The sequence below is a fragment of the Aptenodytes patagonicus genome, chromosome 1, assembly GCF_965638725.1.
Source record: "Aptenodytes patagonicus chromosome 1, bAptPat1.pri.cur, whole genome shotgun sequence".
NCBI lineage: Eukaryota > Metazoa > Chordata > Aves > Sphenisciformes > Spheniscidae > Aptenodytes > Aptenodytes patagonicus.
Genome location: NC_134949.1, coordinates 88,610,610 through 88,624,639, shown reverse-complemented (window position 1 = coordinate 88,624,639; position 14,030 = coordinate 88,610,610). Strand labels below are relative to the sequence as shown.

The window sequence follows — 14,030 nt, the reverse complement described above, 5'->3', positions numbered from 1 at the left end:
AGGGCCATAAGCTCTCAGATTGCTAATTGCTGAGAAAAGGTACAGTCATACTTCTGTTCATCGAAGCACCCCAAATCCAGTTAATATCTCCAGCATTTTATCCATAAGTCCATCCACTACTCAATTACTGAAGTGACAACACGGACTCTCACAAGAATACTGTAAACTTTCACGAATGAACATTTACAGGGCACATGCCCAGTATCACTTTACAGAAAAGATTAAGAACAGAAGGTTCATCCTGGGTGCATATGAAGATAGGTGTTAGACGCACCTGCCAAGGATCCTGCACAGAAGCTACTAGTGACGACTAGCTCTTCCCCTGTGATCTGCCCTCTGGTTGGGCTTGCATTTCATGCATTTGCAGGACAGAACAATACTTCCTAAGCACTCTGTGACCTACTGACCATCTCAGATCTGCAACAGAGGAGTGGCTGTAGCACTGTACTACAGTCAGCACACACACTTCTTTGGGGGAAAACCCATACTCAAAACAACCATCTTAGAAGATGCATTCTAGAGCCTGTGATACAATTAAAAAACCCACAGAGCAAGCATAGCAAAACAAGCAATAACTTATGAGGATCAGAAGAAAAACAGGCTTACCCACTGAAACGAGCATTAAAGAAATAGTACAAAAACATGTAAATAAAGCCCTCATCTATACAGACACAATTCAGATTATGCCAAACATTAACTACAGAAAGTGATGTCATGTTTAAAATAATTCAAATCAAAATTTGTTAAATACGTTCTCAACTGCCCTGAGTTATTCAGGCTGAAAGAATCGAGCTTCCCAAAGGCAAAGCTCAGAAAGGCAGGGAAAACCACACATTTAAAGGATCCATCTTAATTTGGATAAAATCTAGGTACCTGAAACAAAGTCTGCAGTGAAACAAAAGAAATCCATGTAACACCATGTTCCTCTGACTCTCAGTCGGTGTTAACTACGTCTCTTCAGCCTCCTGACAACAACCTGCATTTTGCATTCTGCCTTCTCCTACCTGGAGACATGGATGCTCCAGCAAGTGCCTGGATATGCTTGCTCCAGGTACTTTCTCTCAACATCAGAGAATTTTGTTTCCTGCTCTCAGTAGACACAGGATCTCGCTCAACTCCTAACACACACACACACACACACAACATGAGAGAGCAGAAAATAAAGCATGCCAGGAACACAGAGGGGAAACACCAAAATCCTTAACCAAGGCTGAAAGTTTTTGAAGGTACTACAAATTGAAATAAGATTTATTAGTGAAAGTCTAATATCAAAGGACTTCATCTTCCAATTCACACAGCCATAAGAAGGGGAGAGAAGTGACTATGAGAAAAGCTGCTATTTGAAGGAGTTTACCAACCCGCCCTGGGTGACACAAAGCCCCAGAAGGTGTCCACAGCGATGACTGCTTGCCACCATGGTGAGCCACACCCTGCCACGGAAAAGGGTGGGGACTGTAGCCATGGCAAAGGGGCAGACTTGGCATGTAGAATGCAGGAGACTCCTTCCTCAGCTGGGGAGATGCAGACAACTCTGTAACAATCAGTGGATGGGGCTCGTTTCTGCTTGGCTAGGACTGGCTATGTAACAAGGAAGTATGCCGAGTCACTCTGGAAAGACAGAAACTTTCTTGAAGCAAGGAATGAATAAGAAGTCCCAAGCATGGAGAATACCATGAAGATAGTGGCACTGCTTATTCCGCTCCTGCTGCTCTTGTTTCTCCTGCAAATGCTGACTCAGCAAATTGGACTCAAAGTTATCCCAGAGATAGGAGGAGATTACTGCTTCCTAGTCCCTTCTTACCGGGGAGACTTCCTGAAGAGCAGGGATAGCCAGCCTTGCTGGTTCCAGCCCCATCAGAAATTCACCTTCTCAGCCTTACGTTGTCTTCCTTCCTTCTTTGGTGAGGATGATGGTGATGGCAGGGGCCTCAGAAAGAAAGGGCAACTGCAACTTCTTTGAGAGCTCCAGGGAATAAATGGTACTCAAGGATTATTAACCCTCAGGGGAGATGCCACAGTATCCAGAGACAGTGGACATGCCTACGATTGGGATTACTGTGAAGAGATTACTATTCCTGTAGATTTGCTCAAAAATTTGGACTTTACCTATCTATTCCTTAAGAAGCTGGACAGACATTTGGCATGTAATATGAGTATCATGTTCATTCTAGCAGTGGGTATAGTCACTGTTGGAGGCTATTGGGCAGGAGCCATAGAGGAGAAATGACAGCAATTCATCAAATACAACTGTAAAAAACCAGAGGATTTTGAACACACAGCAACCAACTCTGGTATCTTCGTTATTTGTGAAAACATATTTTGTGAAAACACAGCAACATTGTCCTTTATCTTGCTTATGCTTTATTGCTCCTATGATCATTTAGTGTGTTTAATTAAGAGTGTGTTTAATTAATTCTGCATATATGCACCACTTGGGCTCTACAGCTGTCTCTCTCCTTCCTTGAACAAACTCCCATTTGGAGAGCAGAAAGTTCATTTACAGTGTCTTCACAAAGGCTTGGAAGTGAAGAAACTGCTCCTAGCAGGGTTCAGCATCTTCACTGCTGTCTTTTGGATGGTCTTCAGAAATGAGGAACAGTGGGCCTGGGTCCTGCAAGATGCTCTAGGAATCTCTATCTGCCTTTATGAGCTCAAAGAAGTTCACACAGACAACTGTCCTGGTTTCGGCAGGGATAGAGTTAATTTCTTTTCTAGTAGCTGGTACAGTGTTTTGGATTTAGGATGAGAACAAAGTTGATAACGCACCGATGTTTTAGTTGTTGCTAGGTAATGCTTACACTAGCCAAGGACTTTTCAGCTTCCCATGTTCTACCGACTGAGAAGGCTGAAGGTGCACAAGAAGCTGGGAGGGGGCACAGCCAAACTGGCCGAAGAAACATTCCATACCATGTGACGTCATGCTCAGTACATAAACTGGGGAAAGCTGGCCGGGGGGGCCGCTGCTCGGGGACTGGCTGGGCATCGGTCGGCGGGTGGTGAGCAATTGTACTGTGCATCACTTGCTTTGTGTATTATTATTATTATTATCATATTATTATTATCATTTTATTTCAATTATTAAACTGTTTTTATCTCAACCCACGAGTTTTTTCTAACTTGTGCTCTTCCAATTCTCTCCCCCATCCCACCGGGTGGGGGGGGAGTGAGCGAGCGGCTGCGTGGTGCTTAGTTGCCGACTGAAGTTAAACCACGACAACAACATAAAGAACTGCAGCTTGTTTCCGCTGGCATCGTTGGTTTATGATACCTACCTTGTACTTATCGCTCCTTCACTAAGCAGGTGTGGGGACAGCATAATGGAAATTATAGCTCTTGGACCATTTGATTCAGCACACCACGAGAAAATCCCATTTCTGCTGAAGATTCCAGCATGGTACCCTACATCAGGTTTGACAGACCTTTTACTGTCCCAGGCCTTAAGGACATTGTAATTCCCGGTCTCCTGGTAGCCTACTCTCACAAATTTGACATTCAGGCACACTTGTCACGGATCTATTTTGTAACTTCTACTGCAGCTTATAGCTGTGGTCTGTTGGCAAGCTTTGTTGTTTCAGCATTAACGCAGAAAGATCAGCCGGCTCTTTTCTACTTGGTGCTATTCGTTCTTACTGCTTGCCTGGCTGTTGCTTTTTTGCGCCAGGAGTTGAGAGCGTTTTGGACAGGCAATGATTTTACAAAGCAGCCCTCCTTGTCCTCCCTCAGAAATCAGTATCATTTACCCTGATGCCCACAGATCCACAAATGTGACTGAAAGAAGTGGAAGAACATACAATCAATCATATACCCAATAAAGAACAATTAGATAATTTGCGTTGAAAAAAAGAATTTACCAATACCAACATACATAGTGAAAAGAAAACCTTGTGTTACCCAGAGAAAAAGCAAGCACCAAACATGACTGATCTTGAACAAAATCTTAAATCAGAGAACTGGATAGACACCATGGGAGATGAAAGAATTCCAGAGCCACATCCTGAGAAACCAGCTATACAATAATGGCTGACTTCCAGGTAACAGAGGAACCTCCCTGGAAAGAGACTTTAAAAGACTGTATGAACAGACAGCTCCAATCTAATAATAAAAGTGTAACTTGCAATAGCGTCCTTTTTTTGTGAAGTGCTTTATCTTCTTCTGATCTCTGTGTATACAGGATACTCTTTCATTAAGCATTTCTATCCTGACGCTATTACGTACAATGGAGTGATATCAAGATATTCTATTTTATTAGTGTTGGATAAGAAGTTAAAGATACCATAAAGAACAAAACATTCTTATACAGTAAGTCTAAGGAATTAACTTGGAATAAACATAAAGGAACCTACTGTTCTAGGGAAAATGCTAAACAATGCCTTGATAAGCATCATTGAAAACTATAAAAAACCATGGATTCATAACTAAAGACAAAAATTATATTTGTGCCAGGATGATGAATGAGAGAAAATAATACTCTTAAGCAACAATTTTTTTTTTGTGGCTGCATTTTTTGTTTTGTTTTGGGTTTTTTTGTTTCTGTTTTTTAATTCATGTAAGGCTGATTTTCATCCTAAGCTGATATACTCAATGTTTACTCCAAAGTAGGCATATGGAACGTTTCATTTCTACTTATTTCTGTTATATTATCAACTATATCACAGTCCTCCCCAAGCATAATGAAGACCATGTCTAGTTCCTATAGAAGTTAAAGGATTGTTGCAGGGATTACTAAGAAACAGTCCGACTCAATTTAGATAAGAAGTCATTATATATTTTACTACCAGTATGTTAATTTGGCCTGTTAACTCCATTTGACAGATGGAAAAGAGGAAGCACGGTGGTGCCTGTGAACTCAGAAGGTGGAAAACTTGTAGTTCACACACCTTAACTACAAGAGCATGCTTCCTTTTTGATCAAAATGCAAAATGTAAAAATTTTATCCATTCTATCATAACCTGGGGTGGAGAAAAGGAGTGCCTAGTTCTCACAGTATGGCTCCCAGCCACTTTCTACTAAGCAACTCTCCTAAACCCTGTACCTGCAAAAATATTTAATTAGTAGCTTCTGGTTGAGTACAGGCACAATGAATTTTGCACTTCCTATTTAGAGATTTAGGTACTTAGCGATTATGCCTATTAAGATACAGTTTAATAAGGAATAATAATGAGTGAAGTAAACACTTTGTATTGGTTGCTCAGTGGAAACTTGGGAAGAAACCTCTGGCATACAGCAAAATACAAGAGAGCCTGCCAGGACATAGAGCACCCCCAGGAGATCTCACGCTTTTTCCCTTCCGCTTTTTATCAAGTCTCTTTTTCTTTCTTTGGTTTGACAATATGATTTAAAAAAAAAATTCCAGTATACAGTATACCCCACTTGTACTGGGGTCCCCAGTACTGCACCCAGCTCTGGGGTCCCCAGTACAAGAAAGGCATGGACCTGTTAGAGCGGGTCCAGAGGAGGGCCACAAAAACTATCAGAGGACTGGAACACCTCTCCTATGAGGAAAGGCTGAGAGAGTTGGGATTGTTCAAGCTTGGAGAAGAGAAGGCTCTGGGGAAACCTTATAGTGGCCTTTCAATATATAAAGGGGGCTTATAAAGAAAGATGGAGAGAGGCTTTTTACCACGGCCTGTAGCGACCGGAGAAGGGGCAATGGTTTTAAGACTGAAAGAGGGTAGGTTTAGACTGGATATAAGGAATAAGTTTTTTTACGATGAGGGTGGTGAGACCCTGGAGCAGGTTGCCCAGAGAAGTTGTGGATGCCCCGTCCTTGGAAGTGTTCAAAGTCAGCTCAGACAGGGCTTTGAGGAATCTGATCTAGTGAAAGATGTCCCTGCCCATGGCAGGGGGGTTGGACTAGATGATCTTTAAACCCAAGGTTTAAACCTTCCATCCCAACCATTCTATGATTCTATATTCCACTATTTTAGCATATATTCATTATATATTTCAATAATGTACTTTGGAGAAAAGCCACAGGCTCAAAGCTTCAAAAAAAACCCCCAAGAATCTCAAAAGCAATGACAGATTGGGACCTCATTCCTACGTAGGAGCTGAGACAAAGAAGGCACACTCTTAGATCTGATAATATACACCTAGTCAGACACCAGATGGTCTGTCCATGATCAGCCAGGAAAAAGTTATTGTGCAGAGGATTTAAACAAGGGCCTCCCAGATTGCAGACCTACTACCCCTGCCACCAGATAAACCTTAGTGTTGTTTCAACTTGAGAAGACTGAAACAGAATGCATGGGCAGATTTTCCACTGTGTCAAGTTTCACAGGCATACCTTGATTTTCTTCTATTCAAAAGGCATTCTGACATGGAAAAATGGAGAAAGATGGTGATTTTCCCCAAATCAGGAGAACTGCCCGTTAGACAGAGAAACAATTTTATCTCTCTACATCAACAGAAAGATAGAGTGAGGCAAGACAACCAAGACATTTGGCCAAAGGGACATGAAAACGCATCCTCCTCAAACTTTAGCTTTACATGCTCATCACTCAAGAAAGTCCAGCAGAAATTCCCACATGTAAAAGGCTGAGCTGTTAAAAAATTCACAAGTGTCATGTTTCACAAAGAAAGGCCTGTGACTCAGCACTGGACAGGACAAGCCTACAGCATTTTAAGCCAAGTTGTCAGTTGCTAAAAACAGTGGCTTTTTTTTGGTTTTAAGGGAGAGATATTTCATTATTCCCCCATCCACTGCAGTGAGTAAGAGGGAACTCTTACTGAAAGAAGGGACAGCAATACCCACAATCTTAGTATGAAAGGTTTAAAGTTTTACCATCAACTGTAACCAGTACCATTAAAACCATGATCACAGTTATGTTCCTCTCAGTAATACCAGTAACATGGCAGCTAAAATATAGCATGGAGACCAGAGTCGTGCCACTAGACATGCTAAATAATTTTTCAAAACTAACATGTTTCCACTAAGAGCCTTAAACAGGACAATTTTATCTAAATTAATAGCCAGCTGTACTTAAAAACTATGATCAATATCTACCATTATGACTCATAATCAGATAAAATCCTATCAAGCACAATTACCCTCTCCATACAAAGGGCAAAAGCATATAGATAAACCATGCTGACTATCAAATTCTCCAAATGTGGTCACTTAAAAATGATTGAACTTCCACAGCTGATGCTGAGTCTTGGACACTTTCTTTTATGGTTGTCATTCTAGCACCTTTAACAGCACTAAGTGATAGGAGTCGAAATAAGAACGGCTTTTATACCTGTCACCAAACAGCAGTAACTCTTGTTGCAGACCTAAGCAGAATTTATATAAATTAAAAGGGGAAAACCAGAATTAATTCCAAGCAACCTGTTCATTGTATTGGACCTATTTTTCAATACATCAGACAAGACACGCAAAAGTATGGAAATTAGTATGAAAACCTTCTAAACCAGTATCTAGCAACAGTCTTAAGAGAAGTAGAGGCTTGGAGGAAGGGAGATGAGGATTGGAATATCAAGAAGGTGTGGGAAGGGAATACAAGCAAGTAAATGATAGCTTGATGAACAAAGGGAGGATACCTACCAGTAGATAGAGACTCCCTTAGAGGCATAAGCCCACGTGCACGTTCACAACCTGATCAGGGAAAACATCCAAACACTTGGGATCAGCCACTGCTAAGACAGGCAAGCCTAGGAAGTGTCTCCTCAGATGTCTGAATGCAGTAAAAAGAAGAAATTAAGCATGCCCCAATCCTGAGCTAAGGAATACCTTCCCTTCTTGGGAACAGAAGAGAGAAGACCAGATTGGAAATCACATCTCAAACAAACCTGTTTCCAACTCCAAGGAGTTCTCAGAGGCAGGTGCCTCTCTCCTGGGTTCTGAAAACTGAAATTACTGAAATTACTGGAAAACCTCAAGTTCCCTTGCTTGTCTTATCCACACCAACAAATTGCCAAGAAACCATCCAACTTGGCAAATGAAGTAGTCTCTCAGGTACCAGAAGCAGTCCTATCTGCCACACTATTTTGAAAGAAATGCAGTCTGAACACTTTTTTAGGAGTTCTTCTTTTGGAAAATAAAGATAATGCATATGAACACTTCACAGGAATAATCTTCTACCACAAGTCATGAAGCATTTAAAGTCCATTGGAGAGACTGATGCCATAAAAATATTTTTAAAAACAAAAGAGTCAGCCCAGTGGCCAAAATTTAGGAAAGACAGAGGGTAAAAGATTTCTAAGAAGGAAAGAAATAAAATGTGTTGATGAAAACTCTTTAAGCAAAGGAGCTTGTTCTGACTCTACCAAGTGGTTAGAAACAGCTGAAAGGAAACGGAATACTCAGCTTTAAAAATGCAGGCGAAGCATGTGTTTTGGCAGTGTTTGGCTGCACCCATCTGCATATTGGGCCAAAAAAGTTCTTGTTAAGGGGCTTGTGCACAGGTCTGGATCTATACAAACAATCCAGCTACTGATGCGTGATCTTTGCTCTTTCTCTGAGGATTTTCATATTCACGGTAGATGACTCCAAGGAGCATGCTCCAGTTTGAGTAAGTTATCCAGAGACAGGATCAATGTTCCTAGCTGAAAAGATGATGTGGGCCTGCTCTACTCAATGCTTGAAGGCTTCAGTGATCACATAGTACTTAATGTGATCTGAGCTCCAAGCAACAGAAATACAGATTTCTGGAAAGGAAGAATCCTTCAACTTGCTGCTGAGGTCACTTGCACTACAGTAGGAACTACCATGACTACTTCTAACGGTTCCAGCTTAGCTACTTCAGCTGCTCCTTGGCACAAGTTGGAAAGCACATGCAGCTCAGACTGCTCTCCATGAAACTTCTTTGCTTCAGAAATAAAGACACCAACATTTTTCCTTGCTTATGTCTGACAGCAAAAGATAGCTTCTGTTCTGGGGGCCTTCAAAAGAAAACTGGTAGGTTAATAGTGCTGACCTAGATGAAGTTCAGAAGCTGCCTCAAGTTAATATTTGGGTTGATCATTCAGTGATTTTTATGCCTTCTTTTGTTAGGACAGAAGTGTAAACTAACAGGGCTTGAATTTCACCACTACTCTAACACAAGTGGTAGCTGCTACAAAGACTGTCTTCCTGAAGAGGTGCCACAGCAACCAATTTAAAAGGCTGACTTGTAACACTGGGGAATAGGATCACTCCTTGAGGGTAAAATCCTTACTGAGCTATGAGGAAACTGATGGAAGACCTAAGCCTGACAGATTCTGGAGGCAGAAAAAGGCTCACTGTCACGAACGCAAGGTCAGCTCTTCAGTTGCTAAAGGAAAGAGGGGCAAAATTATGTGCTTCTCCTTTCCTTTGGGCCTCCTATAACAGACCACGTGAATCAGTGTAGCAGAAAGGACTGCCTGCAGCTGATCCCTCTGCAGACGGGCAGCTTGGAGAGTGTGGACAGCAAAGAAGGTGAAGCAGTAGTACTTGACAAAAAATAAACTAGCAATTTCTTTCAAGAAATACATTGGGTTTTTGCTTTGCCACTAAGCTCTTCTTCCAAAAAGAAGACACTCCTACAAGAGAAAATTCACAGATCCTGGGATGATGCCAAAGACCTAAAGAGCCAACAAATATGGGGTTTTCTCCTGGTTATTTTTAGGGCTGCAGGCTTAAAATCCCTGAGAACTTGTTTATACGTATGTGGTGCTCCCCTAAACAAAGGAGGAAGATACATATGAACACCTGAAAGTGTATCAAACCTTAAGCCATGAGATATGGCTGGAAGCTTAATGTTTTACGTAAGGGGCTACAGAAGGGACATGACAAATAAAACAAAAACAAAGAAATCAAACACATAGGCAATAGATCAAAAGACAGGTAGCTGGTAAGACGTGAGATAAGAGCTATGACTTAGTCTGTAGGTTGGGTCAGGCTCCAGCCTTGTTAAGAGTATGTGAAGTGAGAGGTCACAGCAATGTTACTGCTAGACCAAAGAAGTCCATGGTTCCAAGTCTTTGGGTATATGCATCCTTTCAATCTAAGCATGTCTTTGCATAAGCACTCAGAAGTATAAGTCTCCAATCTTTTCTAATAGAAGTTTCAAACGTGGGACAAAACTGGCTTGAAACTTCTCAGTTTGTCACTGAGAAAATGGTAAGAAGATTTTGTAGCGCTTTTGTGAACCAAATCTACAGCCTTGCAGGACAAGTGACAAAACTATTATTTCTACCTTCATGGAGTTACAGAATATCAAAACAAGTTATTTTTGGCATGAGAAGCTAGTGACTTGACATTTCAGGCTGATGTTTACTTGAGTGGATACCTTTTGAAAACATCTTGATAAAAGCAGCATTTCAAAGCACTAACAGAGGGTCCTAAATTGGCCAAGACCTCCACAGAAACAAGCTTTAAAGATTCCATACTCTAAGTTGGTTACTTTAGGCAACTTACTGCTGTAAAATTAGTTTACTGAAAAAACAATATTCTAGAAAATTCTTCATATGCAACATTTGCTAGAATACATTAAATTTCACAGACACCTTCCAGTCTCCTTACCTCTTGTCCTGAAAGGTAGTATGCTGCTAGAAGACCGCCAATGAAGCGAATGTTGACCTCAAAAACAGACACTTCGGAATTCTAGAACAGGAAGAAAGAATAAATAATTAACCAACTCCCTAATCAAAGAAAAAAAATCATCAAGGCTGAGGCAAGTACATACCCTAAACCAATCTGCATGCAGGAGTTTGTACTGTTTCAGTATCTAGATCCATAGTGAAATTCCTGGGCACATCTTCACAACACCAAGTGATAATTCTAGTTACAGCTTCAACTGATTTTTAAAAATCAAATTAGTTTTTCTCCTGCTCTCTAATCATATTATCACCACAATGTGCAATTAATGTTGTTTGGGGATGGTGGGAAAGAAGGCAAGGACTGTACATTTCCATAATTCAGCATCTTTTCTCTTATGTTTAAGCATAACACCAAGTCTTCTGGGTTTACAGGATAAAGTAGAAAAATAGAGAATTCCTGTAATGTGCTTTCTTAACCTGAATTATCAATGTGCAATCTCAAATTCAGAGCTCCATTTTAATATAGTCTCTGTCTAGGAATAGCCTTTATGTTTTTAATGTTATGACAACAAGTACTGCAAGACCACTGAGAAACTCAAGAGAATAAACTATTTTACTGCCTTCCTCCACATTAGTATCCTTGGGCTAAATTCACCAGTATCTTTTGACTCATTTAACCCACTGAAAAATTAAGAGGAACTAGATAGTTTTAACATCTTTCTGCCTCCCTCTGCACCCCATTCACTCTTTTGCCTGCATACACCCTACCTGTCTCCCCCCTAAACTTCTCTTCATTCAACCCATTAGACACAGAAATGTAGTTTTATTAAAAGATTTTGAGATAAAGGAGACTTTTCCTTTTATCCAGAAAAGTCACTACAACGTACACTGTACAAGTTGACCCACCAATCAGCACACAGTTGAAATTATATTTATAGGCATGTCTTTCCTTTCACACTATTTCTATGGCATCTGCGGTTGTATCGTGTGCATTTTGCTTGTATCCAAAATAAAGGCATTTTGCACATATTACTTATTTCAGAAAGATTATATGAATACTTTAAAGATTTCCTCGAATAGCACTGATGATTAAATGTCTAAAGTTTGAAATACTCCCAGATATAGGTTTTTAGTAAAAGACTTATTTTTATTCACATACAGGTGATATAAGAAAAATATCAATAATGCAGCATACGATTCCACTTAATACTTATTAAAGTCATGAATCACACAAGCAATGGTATAGTGTAGAGTGAAACCAATTATTTCTATTTCCCAGTAAAAGAATCGAAGAGGAACAAATTTATGTATTTATTTATAAACTTCAAACCATAAGGAAATTACTCAAGTCTGGTGTGTATGTAAGACAATATATAAGACAACATATAACACAACTCATTAACTTTCAGAAATGTTTTTTGATACATAGCAAGCTGTAATTGAACCCCAGTGGGTCATGTATATTTCTTCCACCCAAACCCTAGATTAATTTGGCAAATTTATATTGAGATTACCTCAGATCAGACAAAAGTTACGGAAGTAATTTAGTTCACCCTCATAACAGGACCATTATGTCTACACTGTCTCTGATATATTTAGGGTCTTCAGTTTTAGACTGAATAATTATCTGGCACTAACTGAAAAAAGCAGAGTAGAACTTCTTCAATGTTTGCCAGACAGTCAATGTATAAAACAAAAGGAAAAACCCCAAACAAATAATTTCTGAAATGTAGGATATAATATAAAAACAACAGTAAGCATCTGCTCAATTCTGACTGTATACCTACATTTCATTTTGTGCATTACTGAATGAAAAATTATTTTTGGAACCATAGGGCAAGTCCAAGGATTGAAATACAAATTCCGTCACAGAGTCTGTGACAGTCCCAAAATTAGTAATAAGAACACTAATCAGCAAGGATAAAATAGAGCCATTTCTTCCATTTAACGCTTCCAAACTCTGCACACATGAAGAATGTCAGATGCTGTATGACCAGCTGGGAAATTCTTGTGATAGATTCAGAACCTGTAGGCAAACTACGATGACTCAAGTGGCATTCTTCATGTTAAAACATCTTAAGGACATGGAAGAAGAAGAGATTGTATTGTTAAGTAATTTATTGTTAAGTAACCATGGTTTGAGGGGAAATTGTCTTTCACAGCTCAGTTATTTCCAACTACTATCAGCTAGTAAAGCCTCATCTTTCTGCCTTCATTTCTGCTGTCCTGTTAGTTCTCACTGACCACTTTCCCTTTCTTCCATTATCCAATTATAATTCATACTTTGAAAATACAATACACAGATCTATCTTTACTTATAATTAAAGTGTGAAAGGGTTGGAGTGGTGGTTTTGTTGTTTTTGTTTTTTTCAAAATAAAGTTACAATCACAGAGAACTTCCCTAAAGCTTACATCTGAACTTCTGATACTTTGAATTGTAAGTTTTTTAAATTCCAGCTGAAAGACCTCTTCTATCTCCCCCCAAGAACACCACTGCGAAAAGGACTAGAGAAATATTAGGGCAAGCTCTACTCACCACACTGAAATCAAGATTTTTGTCAATCCACTCTTGTCCTTCTCTGAATTCATCGTGAAGCCCCATGATATAAAGAGTATCCAATGCATCTACTATGGTAGCACCCATTTGTGAGTTTCCTACACACAAAAAGAAGGATTTCTATTACAAGTGATTATTTCATTACTTTTCTTAAACATCACAAGCATGAGAAAATAACCCAAGCAGTAGCAAAGCAAAGTTACTACAAAGATGACAGCACAAAGAATAATAAAAATGAGCAAGGAATTAGCAGCTACATAAGAAGATCACACTTCTCTTTCAAAGCATCAGTCCTCTGGCACAGTTTGGCTTCTGGGGAGAAAAGAAGACTAAAGACAGAAAAAAAACCCAACCCTTCTCATCTGCTTTCCTAACCTGAACATGAGCAACTGTACTTTGACACAAAAAAAGGACAGAGAGACATTCAGCTTCAAAAAGTTATTAGGAATCCTAGGACAGAAGTGTTAAAAAAAGCACATGCAAGATAAAGCAATCTGTATTTGCAGTAATGCCTTACATTTCCCAACATTTACTGCTGGAACGTTCAAAGTTTTGCAATTACGGAAGCTACCTAGTCACTGAAAGCATGGACTGATGAGCAGGGATGCCCTGACTTGGCTTGACTGATAAAGCTACAGCCCCAAGATGTTCACATCACTAGCCTGCAGGGACCCACACTAATGGATTCCTGAATTGTCACCATTTAAAGCGGAGCATTTAAAGCCAAATAAAAATCAACCGTGCTTTACCCTAAAACGCCATTCACTTGAAGCAACAGCAATTTAGAGTTGATTAATGAGTGACTCATTGGTTTGTACAAGGGAGACAGGATGAAGAGGTGGCTAGCCACTGACCATGTTAGCCTTGACCTCCTTAGGCCATCCCAACCTAAGCTGTTGCCCTTAGTAGGCAGACATCTTTGTTTCTAGAGGAAGGCAAGAATTACCATGGGTTTATTTATTTTCATGGA

The 14,030-nt window shown here is 39.9% G+C and overlaps 1 protein-coding gene and 1 pseudogene across 1 annotated transcript in view; one reads left to right on the top strand and one right to left on the bottom strand.

The window, feature by feature from the left end:
• MAN1A2 (mannosidase alpha class 1A member 2) overlaps positions 1-14,030 on the bottom strand; it is a 158,387-nt gene that overhangs the window by 75,587 nt on the left and 68,770 nt on the right. Inside the window, exons 4-5 of the mRNA XM_076347531.1 lie at positions 13,040-13,158; positions 10,487-10,567 (exon numbers count right to left, since the gene is read on the bottom strand). Coding sequence (XP_076203646.1) covers positions 10,487-10,567; positions 13,040-13,158 — 200 coding nt within the window. The remainder of the gene's footprint in view (positions 1-10,486; positions 10,568-13,039; positions 13,159-14,030) is intronic.
• Positions 2,150-4,017, top strand: LOC143155586 (signal peptide peptidase-like 2B; annotated as a pseudogene).